The following is a 13,443-nucleotide window of genomic DNA, read 5'->3' as shown; positions in this document are numbered from 1 at the left end:
TTATTCCTGTATCATAGTACTCACAAACTACTTGCAAAAACATGGTATCGCCGTGGTACTAGGTCCTTTTAAGCACATTTTTACATTTATTATTATTATTATTTCTTTTTATATTTTGTACATAAATAAAACATTTCAAATAAAATGTCAACACTTTCCAGATGATGTGGCATTAAGTGTCTGGAAACTACTTATATTTTCTACTTACAAACTACATTTTCAAGAGTGCCCTATTTTAATGTTCTCAGCTTACAACACCTGCAATATACACACGAGTAGAAAACCAAAGCTTTGTATTTTGATGCCATTTTGGAACATGTGCAAAGTGACCATAATAAGCTTTCACATACAATCCACTAACATCTCATCAAAGACAGAATTTTATACAGTGAACATTTAATGTCAATGAACATCCATTCAAATGTAACTGTCCAAAATGAATACTAGTAAAAATGTATAAGAAGTGCAGTTTTATGGCCTGCAGAAAAGATTTTGTGTTGTAAATGATCACAATTAACCACCATTGGCAGAAGTGTCAAAAAAGTGAAACACATGATCTGACATCTCACTCCAGCCTCTTCCTGTTCATTTCAGAACACAAGTCTTATCTGATTGTTTCAGTGTGAATCTGTGCATGTGTGTTTGTGTACAGTAGAGTGTGTGTGTATGCACGTGAATGCGTACGTGTGTGTTGTGCTGGAGGTTTTCTTCTGGTCTGACAGAGGTAGAATCAGAAGCCTTGTGGAAAAGAGCTCTATTTGCATTTGAAATGTCACCCACAGCAGCAGATACCTGTTAAAGGCTAGAGGAGAATCCACACAAATCAAAGGTCTGACCCTGCGGGAGAGTCCGGATCACCCTGCCCATGGGCGACTGCTGCTCTGGACGCTGCGCTGGGACCGACCGCTCCTCACACAATGTTCTCAGTCCATCATCCTCACATGCAGCACTGCCAAAGGTTAATTCAGGTGTTTTTTTTCCCTTTATTTATAGTATCTTGTTCTTTTTATCATTGTTTAATGCCACATCTCTTGTTTCTCAGTGTATTCCGGCATACATTACACTGGACTTTGTGTGTCCATTATAACTGAGGTGAAACCAAAATATTTGAATATTTGAATTAAAACATAAATTAAATAATTGAAATTGGATATAAATTTAAAATAAGTTAAATAATAATTCTATTATGCAGAATTCCAGATTTAAATTCTGACAAGATGCATTCAAAGATGCAATATACATCTATGACCATATATCAGTTGAGCTGTATACAATTTTCTTTATTATTAATTCTATATTAATTTAGTTAAATATCAGTTTAATGTACACAATGTGTGTCTTTAGATTCAAATGAATAATTTCTATGAACTAGCTCAACAGAATAGAATCGCTGATTCCAATGATAAATAATTCACTGTGCTTTTTGTAGCTATAATCTAAAAACGGGTATTTATTGCTGTTTAAAGTTAATTAAGTTCATAAGTGTGATCATAACTATATAAATGATATAAAATACCTAAAATATGTTTTAGATCATTTATATAACATAAAACACTACTACTACAAAATATTTTTAAATAAATAAAATATAAAATAAAAATATAACAAATTGACAATATAGATAGATAGATAGATAGATAGATAGACAGACAGAAGCTTCCCCAAAACTACTACTACAAAAACTAGTACTAATAATTATCAAAACAAATAAAACAAATTGAACATGAAGACTTTCTGAAATTAAGTAAAGAATGCACGCTTCCAATTTAAAAGATTTCTCCTTTGTTAGCCGTTAGATGAACATCTAATGCTGAATGAACGCTCCTTTAAAAGGAATGAATAGGTTAAAGGAACTGTAACTAAAAGCAGTGCGGCGAGTGATGTGCTCTCTGCTCCAGAGCCGATTGGACAGATGTCACAGGCGTCTGTTTCCAAATTCATCTCATTGCAAATGAAGCTTGAATCGTTTTCTTTTATTAATGCACAAACGGGGGCTGCTTTTCACGATCATCAAAAGCCTCTTGTTGACAAACAGCAGGATTACGATCTTCAAGAAAAATACCGCCGTCTTTACCGCTTTATTGCCGGCGTGTCATGCCCTTGAGAGAGAGAGATGGAGCCAGTGATGAGGGGAAAACTCGCTCTCCCCTCCGCACTGCCAGATATTTAAAATAGGCTGTTGATAACACAATTTACTCTGCAGGTTGAGCAGATGAAACAAGTGACATCATAGGCAGAAAAAGGAGGAAAAAACGAGTGTAGAGGCAGGACACACACACATACAAAGGGAGGTGACAGGAGGTGAAACGCTTGACTCCACCTTAAACACTGTTCAGCCTGCCATTCATTCAGAGAGAAAGAAAAACAGAGCACAAGAGGGAGATTTTGTGTCCCAAGGAGGGCTATTATACCTGCAGAAAGATAACTATTAGCATTCCCATTCATTCATCTTAATGACAGTAACGCGGCTGGCACACAGATGTGACGCCAGGGACAGCAGACAGGTAAATATAAAAGTCAAGAAGCAGAAAGAAATATCACTGGCAAAACATTAACAATAATATAACAAAATGTTTGCAAAAACAAAAAATGTTAATTAAAAAACATTTTTGTCTGTAGCTGATGTAGTTGCTGTATCTGCCAGCAGGGGCGATGTCCCGTGCTAACCAGCCAAGAAGAGAATCATCTTCACTAGTAAAATAATATTACACTACAAGAAAATCTCAGTGCTACAGAGTGCCTGAAAATTATTAGATGGGAGGAAAAAATAAATTTCAATGCTTTTGTGTCCTTTACTGCATTACCCCAAAACATTAGCGTTCTCCAGAAAAACTGTCCTCGCTCACAAAACATTTAAATTCTCTCACAAAACTATTGCAGTCTCTCACAAAACACTTGAATTTTCCCACAAAAGTAATGCATTTCCCCAAGAACCTCTGCGCTCCCTTATAAAACACTTGTGTTCTTTCACAAAAGTACTGCACTCCCCGAGAAACTTTCGCTTGCTCGCAAAAAATTACCATTCTCTTGCAAAAAATTGCATTCCCCCAAGAAACTTTGCATTCTCCCAAAAAATGTGCATTCTCTATTAAACCATTTGCATTATCTCACAAAACATTTACATTCGCAAAAGTATTACGTTCCCCAAAGAAACAATGCATTTCATTCCATTCTCTGGTAAAACTATTGCGTTCCCCTAAGCAGCTTCACATTCACTTGCGAAAGCACTCAAATACAGTTTTTCCTCCCACCTCATATTACTTCCATCACAAAAATTTTGAGAGAGAATGCAAAGATTCTTGGAGAAACACAATAGGTTTATAAGATAACACAGATGATTTATGCAAACTCCAAAACATTTTAAAAATCTAAATGTTGCATCTACCACCATCTACTTGCATCCTTGCATCTACCAGCATGCCCCTTCAGGGGCTCGATACAATGCAAAAAAATTAAAGCAACAAATCTATACCAACAAGCTTACAATGTAGACAACCTCATTGATTTTAATCCAATTTTGCCTAGGTATGGCATCATGCTACCAGCTGGATTTAAACACACGCTTTTAATCCCCCACAAACATCTTGTACAGTATGTGTCTCTGGTCCTCATAATTTATAAATGAAGCTCTGGTGTTAGAAGACAGGCCGTGGTGCCCTTTATCTGATTGTAAAGCACATCTTTAATGATTCTGCGTACACACAAATAAATCTCAGCGTCAGACCAGCCCTCTAACCATTAAAGACCCTCTCACTCACTCTCATCAAGAAATTAACACTCAAACACACACACACACACACACACACACACACACACACACACACACACACACACACACACACACACACACACACACACACACACACACACACACACACACACACACACACACACACACACTTTCGAGTCTGCCAGTGTGAAATTTCTGCCTGGCTAGAAAAAAAAAAAAGGAAAAAGAAAACGCCACGAAAAGGACAAAACCACAAATGTGGAACTTCAATTAATTTAAAGCTCCAATCAGCAAAGAATAAATCCTTGGCAGATCTAATTACTGAAGCTCTCGGAAGACCCGGGCCGACCAGCCAATCTCCCTCATGTTTGAACAGCTTGATGAACTCGGGGACTGATGGATATCAAGTCATTTTGTTTAATTTATAAATGGATTTTCCCCTAATACTTAAATTATCATCAGTACAACACAATGAAAATGGGAACATTTGGAAGGCAAAGTCTATAAGAGCCCTGAAAAGAATTCCAATGAGGAATGTCACCTCTTTTCATCCCTGCTATACAATTCTTCTAATTAAATTCGGGAGCAGGGTAAGCCTGTGTTACAGTGCTGCCGCCACACGGGCCGCCCCTCGAGAGTTCGGGTCCGAGCGGAAGACACTCATCAGGCATATCATGTCACACAAGCCATTAACACACACACACGGACACTTTTGGCAACCTAAGGTCCACTCACAGTGTTTGAGCATCATATTGACCACTTGGTGCAGCATTATTTATAACACAGACTTCAGAAAGACACATGGCTTTGGGTATCAATAAATAAACAGACTAGCAAAGAAATAAATAACTAAATAAAGAACACAAACAAATAATACAGCCAAAATCTGGAGCTTCAAGATCATTGAATGAAAGCTTTACTCAAAGCAACAGTGTAATAGATGATTGCAAATGATTCTTTTTATATTTAAACTGAAATTATGCATCTAATGTTTATTTAAAAAAACTGTGATTCAAATCACAGAATCCACACATTAAACCAGAAGTCTTGTAGAAAAAAAATACACATTTTAGGACTAAGGTCGGTATAAATGATGTCGGTAATAAACCAATGACAAGAAATAGCAGAATTATTCACCATTGAGTATATCAGAATCATGTATTCCAGAAACAAAGTATAAAAAAAAATAAATAAATAAAAACAAAGAGCCAAATATAAATATTAAAAAATAAAATAATATTAAATAAAATAAAATAAATAAAAATATTTTACAATATTAACCAAACTTACACAAATACTAATTTATAAGAATATAAAATTGCATTCAAGGACGTGAAGTGGAAAAAATAAAAGAGCTAAAAGTAAATATTAAAATAATACAATAATTAAATAATATTCAAGAATAAAGTAAAATAAATAATTATATTTTTTTAAATATTAACCAAAAGTGACTAAAAACTAAATTATAATAATATACATTTGCATTCAAGGACTTCGACGTGAAGTGGAATTGTTCACCAATGAGTGAACCAGAATCAATTATTTAAAAAAATAAAAATAAAAATAAAATAAAGTAAAATGAAATGTTTTAAAATGAGCCAAAACTATTTTTTTTATTAAAATAATAAAATAACCAAATAATATTAAACTATAAAAATAAATAAGATTTTTAAAGTAATAAGTAATAAACAAAACCTCACTAGTATAAAATCAAACATCTAAAAGAGCCAAAACACAAAACCAAACTCGAGAGATTAGTACACAAAACACAAACCCAAGGTTGCCCGTTGCATGCACACAGTGCGAATGATGTCTAAACTTCTAAACCCACGTGTTCTAACCTGTCCAGCAAGGCCGCTCATAGTCTCCTGATCTTACCTGGCTCAGGTGTCTCAGAGTGAGAGGAAGAAGAGGCAGAGCTGCCCCCATCCTCGGCCCCGCCGCCCTGAGACAGCAGCCCTCTGCCCGGTGGAAGCTTCATGCCCAGCTGCTCGGCCATCTCCACATGATCCCCCGGGTGAACGTAATCGAACACACTGCTGCCCGTCAGCTCTACCTGCAGCAGCACAAACAAGAGCCGGAGACACATTAGTCAAAAAAAAAACATGAAACACTGCTGTTACTCTTAACTAAAACTACTAAATTAAAATACATTTAACTGAAATCAAGTTCAAATAAAACAAAACAGATGAAGTCTGGAAAAACCTTAGAAATGCTGCATTGACCAAGCACTTAAATGACGAAAACTAAAAATTAAGTATTAACTAAAATAAAATTAAAAAAAAACTGTTAAACTGAAAACAAAAGCACATAAAATTACTAGAACTGAAATTAAAACTGAAAATATAAAAATGAAGGCAAATTCAAAAATGAATAAATAAATACAGTATTTCAATAATACTACAATTACAATGATATAATATATATATTTAAATGTTTATATATTTGTATCACTTTTATCAAATCTGATTATGTATCCACATCAGTATGTGTGTACCCTGCTAATCAAACCCTTGACTTTGGTGTTGCAAGCGCAATATTCTGCCAAGTGAGCTTCAGCAAATTTCTCATCAGATCATTATTTCATATACACTCATGCAGCTAAAAATCTCATGACATTTTAATTCATATATGATCTGTTTAGCATTATATAAAGTCTTTTAATGACTTATTCATGAAGGTTAGTATGAAGTATTACCCGACTATCTTTCATAGTGAGAGCTTAATGTGCTTTTCTGTAACTCTAGCTTGTGCTCTTTTTATTTTGACTTCAATCCTCCCTCCAGAGCTTTCCTCTGTCTCTCCCCATGCAGCTCGCTGAGATGCAACTTTCTACTCTTTAGGGGAGAGAGAGCTCGTCCAAATAATCAAATAATTAGCATTTGCCTAACCAACAAACAAACACACCCACTAACCAAGCGGGAAAAAAAAACGGATTTACTGTTGCTAACTGGGGATGACAAGAAAAAAAACAACAACACAGTTAAAGTAGCTGTGGCGCTTCCTAAACATGCTATTGTTGTGTTTTGAGTAATGCTGTTCTGTGATCAGCTTCACGTCTACAGGGACCTGCAGATTACATGAGAATAATCCCTTTAATGTCCTATCCCTCAAAGCAATTTAGTGCTTCACAAATTATTATTCCAAGCAGAAACAATAAATAAAGAGACAAGGGCTTGAGTTATTTCAGCACAATGCTAGAACTGTAAAACAGAACAATGCTGTGTTGTTGATTAAGGATATTCCTGCTAATGCAGCGTTCTGCTGTCCGATCATCAGAAAATGAAACAGAAACAAAAAAGAAGAAACAAAATAACTATGCAAGAACACTTTTGAAGGTGTACATTTACCAACAGGTTATTTACATGTCAAATGCAAGTAAAAGAAAAGTAAGTAAATGGTCTCCTCTGTGTCTCTACATATCACCGTATGCTGCATGTGCTCTTCTGTGTCATACGCACCACAAGGATGCGCTGTCTTCTTTCAAATAAAAGTTAAATACACATAGAAACAGCGCATCCTTGTGGTGTGGATGATACAGAAGAGCACACGCAGCATACGGTGATATGTTGACAAAGGAATTGTTGAATCAAGTCGTTATTTTTGTTTTCTTCACTTACAAATAGTGTTCTCATCGCTTCATATAACCCAGATTACACGTCTGATGGCAGATGGAGTATTCTGACGATGACTTTCATACCTTTTATGGACCTTGACACTGTTATTTACTTGGCAGTCTATGGGACAGTCTCAAGCCTCCCGGTTTTCATTGTAAATATCTTAAATTTTGTTCCGAAGACGAACGGAGCTTTTACAGGTTTGGAACATCATGGGTTTATGATTAATGACAAAAATTTCATTTTGGGGTGGAGTATCCCTTTAAATAGAGTCTTTTAATGTCATCTAATGACTCTTGTTCTAAATATACCTGACAAGATTTTTTGGTTATATGATTGTCAGCTATTGTTACAATGTATGCCATTGTAGTGGGTGTCTTCTGTAAATCATTATAAAAATGTATGATAGTCATTCTTTTAAAGTGAGAGAAAAATATTATAAAAAAGTAACTAATTGCATTACTTAGTTACTTTTTACAGAAAGTAATGCAATCCATTACTTATGCATTACTTTTTGTCACTTGGGCTGGGCATTCTTATTTGTCTTTTAATAATAAAAAAACATGAGTTATTTTTAACTGTCTGTAAATAAATGTGGGAAAGCAAAGTGACTTGGGTTACTTTGCTGAAAAAATAACACAGATATTTCATTGCAAATTTAGTTACTAAAAAAGTAATCTGATTACGTAACCCACATTACTTGTAATGCATTACCCCCAACACTGTATATAAGTCAAATAACTATCCAAAATACAGTCTAAGTGTATCCAAGAGTCTAATATTCACAAGAATGCATACTGAAGGAATTAATGTGTACCTCCACAGTTTAAACAGAAGATTTTACTGGGCTCTTACTGTAAAACAAACAGCAAAAATCACAGAAAATCCATGGAAACATAAACCAAAACAACTGTTCAACAGGACCACCAACTGTCTGTCTGCTTCTCCAGCTCTCTTTGTCTCTTTCTTACTGTTTGGCCTCTCACACACTAGAAACCCAACTGCACATCTGATTTTTTTTCTTCTTCTTTTTTTTTCCTTTTTTTTTGTCCCTGGGCATCAAGAAGCTGCAGGCACAATCCAAGCAAGACTTTCTGGATCTTTCTCTGGAAGACTGACATTCCTCCTATATCCAGTAGAGCAAAGAATTGAAGATTCTTTTTGAAGAACTAAAGAGATGGGGTTGAGGTTTTCAACCGGCTTACAGACAACTGGAGTCCAATCCCAACAAAAAGAAGAAACAAGCCATTCACTTAAAAAAAAGAAAAGAAAATCACATCTTGCACTTTTGTTTAACCTTGAGAGTCCAGCAGCACTACAGGTGAGCTCATATATTTAATAATGATCAGTACACAAAAACTGCACAATCATTTTCTACAATATATAGTGCATTGAAAATAAATATATAAAATATACTGAATATACTGAATTAAATTATGATAAATAAACAAATGTATTTTCCATTATTAAAAACATAAAATTATGAATAAAAAATATTTAATTAAATACACAAAAATAAAAATAAATGTATTTATTTTCTACAATGAAAATACATTAAAAAATATTGAAGATATTGAATTAAATTATGGTAACAAATTTGGAACCAAACTAATTTTAAATAAATAAATAAATAAACAGCTGATGTGTGATTGGTACCAGCAGTAGCAGTACATTTCAATTATCATAAAAGTAGGAAAACATCAGCTGATAAATTATTTACAATAGGACTACAAATATATATTAATAAAGTAAATAGTGTCAATTTTGATTTTCAGATTGATTTTAAAGTAAAAAGTAAAAATAAAAAAATAGATGATAGCCTCCCAGCAAGTAAACACAATATAATAAAGGCTTAAAAAAATCTATTTCCATACAAAGATGAAATGTAAAGCTATCTCTCTTTTACACGTGAGAGCGGACAAACCTTCTGTATCATTATAATTCACGCACACGGCCCGGTGACTATTTTAATAGTATTAGAATGAGGCCACTTTTCAGCACAAGTGGCTGCACAAAGCTCTCGTCTTGCCTTAATCTCTGCGATGTGAAGATGGGCGAACAATGCGCAGAGAAAATAATATCGGCTCTGATATTCATCGTGTGGCGGCCGGTGCGGTAAAGTGTTGTCTGTAACAAGAGAGCAGCAGATTATGCTCTGTGATTGCAGAAAGGACACTTGGATTACAGAAGGAGGTTTTGCATTGTAAATGAGGCCCAGCTCGCTGGAGTGGGGCCACGGACGGAGCCCACCAGCAACATGCTTATTTTGTAGAAGGTCACTCAATAAGAGCCCCCCCCCTCCTCTGGCTTATTAAGACTGACTGGCACGCATTAATGAAATCACCTGATTTTACAAACATGAAGAGAGAGAGGAAATGGAGAAGACAAGAAAAAAAGAAAAGAAAAAACCCTGACGTTATGCTTGAGTTTAAGAAGGAAGCCCTTAATTAGCAAGGTTTCAGAAATGTCAGCTATCGCCTATTAACTGTTCTGCTCTATCAAAGCTATAATACCCAGCTGTCAAATTTCATCACATGATGGGCGGTTTCTTTCTGCTGCTCGAGCTATATTTCCTCTTTTGTGTGGGCGGAGCTAGAAGCGGAGCCAAAGGTCCACTGACCCCAGCTCAAATGTTTTGTTGTGTTGCGACTGCTTAGGAAATGGTGTAAAAGCCCAATAAACTGTTCAGGTTTATTTGCCACTTTTTTCATTATAAACCTCTGCTTATATACTCTGCTAATATAAAACAAATAACTATATTTTTTCTTTACATTGATACAGTACATCACTTTTATAATTTTTTAAAACTTTCCAATAAATATAAATAATTGCATTTTTATTTAAGTTCATAATTTTAATATTATATTTTATTAAATATTTAAGTTAATTATATATTTTATTTTAAAAAATATAATTCCAGATACATATAAATAACTACATTTTACTTTATTTTCAATTTAATAAATATCATATTTTATTTTCACTTTATTTTTAAGCTAATAATTTTTTTAATTAAATATTTAAAAATTTAAAATTCCAAGTATAAAAACTGTATTTTACTGTAGTTATATTTCTATTCTACTTCATTCTATTTTATACAATGATTTTATTTCAAAATTCCAAATAAATCTACTATATTTTACTCTAGTTATAAGTTAATACACATTATATTTTATTTTATATATACATTATTTTTAAATTCATATCAAACTAAACAAAACTAAAGTTTGGAATGCTTTCTTAAACTGTTTGAAAAGAAAGTATTAAGTATGAGGTCTTCAATTCCAACAGAGTCATACTGATAAATGAGGTTCATTTGACTCCACTCTGCACATTTTGCCCCTTTTTAAAAAAATAAAAAATATCAGTTCTTCTCAGTTTAATGATTGAGTGGCTCTGGAAGCACTGACCCCTCCCCCTTCATCCCGCCCCCTTCTGCCCTTCACCCCGCCCAACTCTTTCATTCCGGTGTCTCTGCATAAAAGCAAGCATAAGCTCCCTGTATTTACTCCAGCGCTCTCTCTTGCTCTGCTCTGTGAAGCTGAAGAGGCATGTCAAGTGTCACTGAACCCCTCCAAATGGCAACAGAAAGCTGCCAGCTCTCGTCTCATACATTATGACACAATTACTCGCTGGCATCAAACACGCGCCGCCATGGCTCTCACCTCACGCTCCCTGCCAGTTAACCTGTTTGGAGTCCAGGAACATTTTGGCCCCGTCCATGCATGCAAATCCACAATCATGATTCACTGCTAAGATAAAACGGCTGTTGCAAGTGCTGATGTGAGATAGCAAAGATCTGATGCCTGAAATGACCCCTAGCTTTTCAGCTTTGGCTCTCGAGTTGCTTGTAAATTGCTTCTGATTTTTAAAACACTTGTATGCACACACTGCCATAGAGTTTTTGAAGTAAATTTTTAGTGCAACTTACCAAAAATAATAAAATAAATTTAAAAAATAAAAAAAATTGAAAAATTTAAATTATTATTTAAAATATATTGTAAAAATATAATGATCATGAAAAGTAAAATAAATTTAAAAAGTGTAAAAATGTGTAAAATGTGCATTTATTCATAATTTTAGTGTTTTCTAAGCAGTGCCACTATTAAAAGCCTAAACTTGGAAAAGACACAAAAATTAAAATCCTCAGGGACAGAAAAGCACATTAAACACATTTGAGGGGAGGGAGAAATTCCTTTCAGTTTCTTAAAATGTCAGTGACTTAAAAAAAAAAAAAGTATTAATCAAATAAACTGATGTTGGCTGGAGGGTTCAGAATTAATTAACGCATTTAACACAAATGTGCTAAATGGAACATTATACGTTTCATAGCATGTAATTACTCTTTTAATAAATGATTCATGTTATATTCCCATCAATTGATAACGCTTGTGAATCATAAAGCAATTCGGGGAGAGCTTGTCTGGACCCTGAGATAGAGCGAGCGGGGTTCAAATCATTGGTCCTTCTGTTTTTGTTCCAGCTGGGAACTAATAGTCCCAATTAAATTATGCAAACCCTACCGCACGGATAGCCAAGAGCTAGAACCAAAAAAACCTGTACAGCAGAGCTGAATAACAAAAAACTAAAAAAAAAAAAACTTTATAAAAAAAATAACAACACTCTTATTATGTGAGAAACTTTTTGAGTATCATGTAGTATTAGTAAAATACTAGTGAAAAAATAGATTAGAAATGTAATATTTTTAAAAATAAAATGAAAATATATACTTTTTTTTACTAATATTTTACTAATACTACTCATTTTTTGCAATTATTATTATTATAATTTTTAAAAATAACTATACAATGATCATTCATAGCTGAATGTTGTTGAAGTTATATAAAAATATATACAATTTATTTAAACATTTAAAAAAAGCTGTAAATATATTCACTGTGAAAAAGTAGGCATTAAAACTTCATAAATCAATATTTCGAATATATGTAGTATAAAACTACATTAAAATATTTAGTAAAATACATTTATTGTGGAAAAAGAAGGTGTTAAGTTTCATAACAATTCAATATTATGTAAAATACATGTGAATTTAAGCAAACTTTGAATATCTCTTTTCATTTCTCATGCTATTCATTAAAAAGACCACAAGCTGCCTCGCTTTCTAAATATCAGGATCAGCCATGAAAAAGCCGTATTGCTGGACCACAAGCACAGTCTTCACTATAAACGATGATTGACACCACTATGATTAACCTCTGCTTCTCACGCGGTCTCATCCATTAGGGTTCCCAGTAAATCATCTGATTACCGAGTCTATAAAATAATAATAGGGCTCCTCGAAAAGCACCGCCATTGTTGTAGTGGACAAGAGAGGAGAGATATCCCTGGAAAAACAAAAGCCGGCAGTGGCTTAAAGGTAGGACATAATTAAGGGCCAATCGGAGCTGTCTTGTGTGAGCAGAGACCCAGGGGAGCACCTCTCTACCTGTCTGACCTTGGAAAATGGGAGTCCTTGGCTGAGCCGGTGACCCCGTGATCTCCACTCACATCCAATCTCCCTCACCGGCACGAGAGGCGACCTGCCTCATGCAAATCCCATCTCCCCCGTGAGCCGCCAATAAACTGCAGCCTAATTAAATATTTTTTAACGATGTGAGTAATTTTTGCCAAGGGGTGGATTCGGGGCTAAAATTTAATATGAGATCACAAAAGATGTTCCTAGCGTTGATTCTGTTAATTAATGACTATCTGCCTTATAATAAAAGCATACTGCCAAGAATATGAATAAAGACAGCTTACTTCAACCAAACAAATGCTTTCGGGAAAAGGCTTCTGGAAAGTTTCAACTTCCGATACTAGCCGAGCTTGGGGCATTTTATATATTATACAAATTTAAACATATATATGTATGTATGTATGAATGAATAAATAAATAAATAAATTATATATATATATAGATATATATATATATATATATATATATATATATATATATATATATATATATATATATTAATTAAAAATGTTATAAAGTAATACAAATACACACACACACACACACACACAATTTTATAATTTAATTTTATAAATATACATTACACACATATATAAATATATATGTACTTCTATATGCCA

The 13,443-nt window shown here is 34.1% G+C and overlaps 1 protein-coding gene across 3 annotated transcripts in view; it reads right to left on the bottom strand.

Annotated features, from left to right (window-relative positions):
* Positions 1 to 13,443, bottom strand: part of LOC109048378 (neuronal PAS domain-containing protein 3-like) — a 407,723-nt gene that overhangs the window by 151,042 nt on the left and 243,238 nt on the right. For all 3 annotated transcript variants that reach the window (XM_042743215.1, XM_042743217.1, XM_042743216.1), the window contains one exon: positions 5,609 to 5,786. In XM_042743215.1, the coding sequence (XP_042599149.1) occupies positions 5,609 to 5,786 (178 nt within the window). The remainder of the gene's footprint in view (positions 1 to 5,608; positions 5,787 to 13,443) is intronic.

Source organism: Cyprinus carpio, chromosome B17 (genome assembly GCF_018340385.1).
Source record: "Cyprinus carpio isolate SPL01 chromosome B17, ASM1834038v1, whole genome shotgun sequence".
In the NCBI taxonomy this organism is placed as follows: Eukaryota; Metazoa; Chordata; class Actinopteri; order Cypriniformes; family Cyprinidae; genus Cyprinus; species Cyprinus carpio.
The sequence above is the reverse complement of the archived record's forward strand: the minus strand, read 5'-3'. Positions and strand labels throughout refer to the sequence as shown.